At 38.3% G+C, this 5131-nt stretch overlaps 2 protein-coding genes across 3 annotated transcripts; one reads left to right on the top strand and one right to left on the bottom strand.

Moving 5' to 3' along the window:
- Positions 1-1586: 1586 nt before the first annotated feature.
- Positions 1587-3066, bottom strand: LOC141664861 (dormancy-associated protein homolog 3). 2 transcript variants are annotated; one of them, XM_074470815.1, is made up of 3 exons: positions 2861-3066; positions 2430-2591; positions 1587-2085 (listed from the first exon to the last, which is right to left on the bottom strand). In XM_074470815.1, exons 1-3 carry the CDS (start codon positions 2964-2966, stop codon positions 1967-1969), a joined length of 387 nt encoding a protein of 128 aa, XP_074326916.1. In that variant the 5' UTR covers positions 2967-3066; the 3' UTR covers positions 1587-1966. The 2 variants fall into 2 exon arrangements, with proteins under 2 accessions (XP_074326916.1, XP_074326919.1); XM_074470818.1 differs by having other exon boundaries at positions 1587-2074; positions 2861-3064.
- Positions 3067-4024: 958 nt separating this feature from the next.
- On the top strand, positions 4025-4768 carry LOC141684221 (uncharacterized). The gene has a single exon (XM_074489126.1). It carries the CDS (start codon positions 4025-4027, stop codon positions 4766-4768), a length of 744 nt encoding a protein of 247 aa, XP_074345227.1.
- Positions 4769-5131: the final 363 nt, after the last annotated feature.

Genomic DNA, 5131 nt, shown 5'->3' with positions numbered 1-5131 from the left:
TGATGTCTCTAAGACATCGTCCAAAACCGATGTATAATATCTAAAACAATATCGTTTTTTTAGAAACAAAATCGATGTCCAAGTAGAGAAAGACATCAGACATAAATGATGTCTAAGAAACAAATATAGGTCGATTTTTTTGAAATAAAATTGATGTCTTTAAGTACATAGACATCGTCCAAAATCGATGTCTAATATCCATATTAATATCATTTTTTTATAAATAAAACTGATGTCTAAAAGCATAAAGATATCATTTTAAGACGGTATCTAAGTGTCATATAGACATCTTTACCGTTTTAAACACCGATGTCTAAACCTTAACTTTGTACTGTAACATAGAAAGTGACTCATAGATGACTAGGTTGCTCATAAATGTCGGGGCTGACACGGGGTACTCCTGTAATCACGGGAAGAAATGCGGAGATGCCGCGAGATTGTAGGAAGCGTGTGGAGCCGGTCGAGATTTATGTGACTAATTGGTTGAAGGCCTGACTTTATCATAGGTTTGAGCTACACGGGTCGAAGAACCCTAACCCCAGCCTATGTGACTTGTTCCCCAAGAATTACGTGAGGCTTGATCCCTATAAATAGGGTGCGCATGCACTTGTATGAGACATGGGTCGACACTTGATAAAGAATAACGAAAATCATATTCTTTCTTGAGGAGTCGCAACATACAAGCTTAGTCACCACCATACACAACCTTCCTCCGCCCTCAAAACACCACCCTTGATCTTTATTCCGGCCATCAACCTCCAAAACAATGTTATACGAAATTCTCCCTATAATGGTATATATGGCTGGATATTGCAAATGCGCCTGTAATTTTAAAATCTTGTGTTTGCGTATGTAGACATTAGTTTAATTAATATTGCCTCGGAAAGTAATGGTAACAAGCACATCAGTTTTTTTTAAAATCTGATGTCTCTAGAACTTCGATCATTTTTAAAACATTTTATAAAAAATAGTACCTCAAATATCGAAATATAAGTTAAAACTGATGTGTAATATAGTAAAAACATTAGTTTCTGGCCGATGTCTAGAATAGACATCACCGATAAAAACATCGGTCGGAAAAAAACATAGACATCGGCCAAAAATCAATGTCTAACCATATTTTTCTTGCAGTTATAGTATACCATTTATCTAAAGATCTCAAAATTATGATGGGAGATCACCCGTATTTTTAAGGGTGATATATTGTAATTAACTTATAAATAACCGGAGAGAAATGTTAAATATATAGTAGTACATAAGAAAAGAAATACTCATTTACTACATGACAATATTAATTTATTATAGTTTAGTTGGAAGAGGATGAAGAGAGAAAATTGTTGAAAATAAGTAAAATTGGATTAGGGAAATAAGAGATGCAGAAATCTAACGTCAATCTCAGTAGATTTGATTTATTTTTATTTTAAATGTATATATATTGAAACAAGCCTGTATTTGATGAGGTTCCAGCAAGTGTATCAGGATCGTAACGATAGTGAATGAATAATTCATTATTAATTTGTAGCGTAATATTTATGCTAATTTCACAAGTTAGATCACATTATATTTGTGGTATGATGCTATGATGATGGAACAAATTTGTTTGTGGACAAGTCGTATAGAAAATAAGCTTATACAGGTGTAGGTAGAGAGGTTTAAACAGAGCAAACCTATGTACCCAAACAAGTTATCTAACAGGATCGGAGGATAGTAAAGCAGTAGTGTTGTAGGTTACACTTAGTAATCGGAAACGACGGAGATACTTGTTTGTTGTTAAAGCGTGCGAGAGGGGGAACCTACACATTCATTATATACACAAATCTATCTACATAAAAAAAAAAAACAGCACGCAAATTGTACCCAGCAATTAGCACACCCCAAACTCTCAAACACAAACAACAAAGTGGTAGCTGAAAATTAAAAGTAACAAAACTGTCAAGTCTTGGAGGTGATGAGAGATGATCTTCATTTACATCTCACATGTCATGAGGAGGACGAGGGCTCCTTGATCCAGCCCCGCTTGTCTTGTCGTACGCGTCCGATGTCGACCTTCTGCGAAACCTAAATGCTCCCCCTCCTGAAAATTCACTGCACTTCATTTGTAATGGGAACACGTACACACTCAGTGGGCACAGTTTGTGTCACCACTCACCGGGCAATTTGTTTTTTGATTTTCAAAGTAAAACCATTTCTACGCCATAATTATTATGATAATGATAATCATTATTGAGGCATACCACATAATACAAACATTTTGTACCTGTAAAGCTACAGACACTACCCACCAACCATGAAATGACTATCCTACCCTTACTCCAAAACAAAAATCTTACTTGCACAGTTCCACTATTCTTGGAAACCCTATGCCCTAGTTACTCGGTTAAGCTCAGATCAAGTAAACAAATTCATATAGTACAAAAGGAGAAGCTTACCGGAAAGAGGAGATATCGGAGGTGTAGATCCTGCCGGAGATGCTGGTGGTGTTCCGGTTTCATCACCTTGATTAGTACTGTGCGGTGGCTTCATTATCATTATACTCCTCGTTACTTTCACCGCCTCTTCACTGCCTTTTCTCACGTTTCCTTCCATCACCTCTGTTCATTTTCATTTACATATCATTACTAATATATATCGCAATAAGTGTAACCAAATTTTATTCATATTATTAACCCAGCTCTTCTAAAATCGTATACTATGTTATCATGTTACTATACATGTGTACACTCATGGTTCTATGTGTCTGTATATATTAGTTTGTCAATACAACTGCAAAGACTTTTTCATAAGTTGTGGTATATATTAATCTTTATTATAGATGAGTCGTACGATAGTTAAACAGCGTTAGTTAGCAACAAGGCCGTACCCTTGCCGGAAGTATTAGGTCGGAACTGTTTTCGGAGCTTGCCGAGGCCAGTTTCAGGCCGAGGTCCGGCGACGGTGTCGTCCCAGAGCTGGTCAAGTAAGCTCATGGCGGCGCAAGGTAGCAAAAGAGATGCGTAGTAGGTGGCGCGGGTTAAGGGATGTTGGGGAGATTGTTAGTTGAGCTTGAGTGAGATACGGGGAGGGGAGTGAAAGGGAGACGGATATTTAAGGACAGAGATAAGTGTGGTGGGGGGCTTTAAAAAGTTGATCAAGATTATTGGGGAGCGAGATTGAATCTAAGCCGTTGATTTAGATCTGAGAGGGGAGAGGTGACGTGGAGGGTGAATGATAATGACACGTAAGGGATAAGGTTTAAGAAGGAAGAGAGTAGGGGTTATGGGTAAGATTGACACGTTGAGTTTAGAGATGGGGTGAAGAAGATAATTCATGTGATGGCTAACTGTCACTTGTGTCAAATGTCATAAATACCCTTTACTAATTTTTTTGTCATTCCAATATTGCATGCCCATAATGGTGGAGACTGGAGAGTGGAGAGGGAGACTATGAGCTCACATAATTGCTGCTGCGAACAATTGCCCTGAATTGTTTTTGTTTGCCAAAAGGTTAGATATTTTAAATTACATGTTTTTTTAATGTGTGTTCAAGTGTCCCTACTGTATACTAAATTTTATTAACTTGATATATTTTTATTAATAGTTAACTTAATGTTGGGATTATTTTATAATCTAAACATATCTAGTTTATTTGATTTGTTTTGTTTTGGAATAAACGAAGATTGTTACTTCGTGATATGTGATCTCAGCGTATGTTTAGGAGTGTGGGATTGGAGAATAATTAGGAGAAGAATCAGGACTTGATTGAGAAGAATCAGGACTTAATTCTCTAATTGTTAGCTTGCTAGTTGTTTCCATGTGTTTACTTATTTTCCTGTATAAGTATTACCAATCAATAAGACTTAATAAGCTTTTCCATACAAACACTTTATCCTCTGTATTTTCTGCATCTTTCATTATCTCTTACATCTGGTATCAGAGCCCCTATCGTTTCACTCCGAAGGATGGAGGCAGGCAAGTCTAAGGAAGGATCCATCAGATTAAGTATCCCAATACTTACCAGAGCAAACTATACCACATGGGCCATAAAGATGAAAGTCCTTATGGAAGCACATATGGTGTGGGAAGCAATCGAGCCAAAAGATCCCAAGGTAGCACCTGATGTGAAGACGGACAAGCGAGCACTGGCCATGATTTACCAAGGAATTCCCGATGATATTCTGCTAGCAGTGGCGGAAAAGAAAACATCCAAAGAAGCGTGGGAATCACTCAAAATAATGTGTCAGGGAGCGGACAAGGTAAAGAAAGCAAAGGCCCAGACCCTTAGAATGGAGTTTGAGTCACTGAAGATGAAAGACACGGAGAAATTGGATGATTTTTGTATGAGACTGAATGGTTTGGTTACAAACATCAGGGCGTTAGGAGAAGCAATCGAAGAGAACTATGTTGTAAAGAAATTGTTGAGGGCTGTTCCAACCAAGTTTTTGCAAATAGCATCAGCAATTGAGCAATTCGGGAACTTGGATTCAATGTCTGTAGAGGAAGTGATTGGATCTCTTCGAGCTCATGAGGAGCGCTTGAAAGAACCTACAGAAAGCGGTGAGGAGCAACAACTATTATTGACAGCAGACGAATGGCAAAAGAAAGAGATCAAAGAAGGTCAGTTACTATTCACTCGGGAAGAGTGGTTGAAGAGATCAGGCAAAGGTAACTCATCTGATGGAGGAGACTACAGGAGAAGAGAGAATAGAGTCGCTCGAGACAGGAGTCAGGTGAAATGTTTCAGCTGTGGTGGATACGGTCATTACGCTGCTGAGTGTCGAAAATCTGGATGAAATAGGCAGCAAAAGGGTGAGGCAAATTTAACACAATTGTATGACAACGAACCTGCGTTACTGATGGCATTTTTTGTAAACAATGTGGAGGAGGAGATTGCTTGCAGTGAAAGAGGAGAAACAAGCAATGTCAAAGCAACTGAAGAGCAAACCTGGTACCTTGACAATGGTGCTAGTAACCACATGACAGGTCGGCGTGACAAGTTTGAGAAATTGGACATGACGGAAAGGGGCAAAGTAAAATTCGGGGATGGTTCACTAGTAGAAATCAAAGGAAAAGGATCTATCAGAATCGCTTGCAAAACTGGAGAAACCAGAGTTTTAAGTAATGTGTATTTCATTCCCACTTTACGAAGCAACATT

The sequence above is a fragment of the Apium graveolens genome, chromosome 1 (genome assembly GCF_009905375.1).
Source record: "Apium graveolens cultivar Ventura chromosome 1, ASM990537v1, whole genome shotgun sequence".
Classification (NCBI taxonomy): domain Eukaryota; kingdom Viridiplantae; phylum Streptophyta; class Magnoliopsida; order Apiales; family Apiaceae; genus Apium; species Apium graveolens.
The sequence above is the reverse complement of the archived record's forward strand: the minus strand, read 5'-3'. Positions and strand labels throughout refer to the sequence as shown.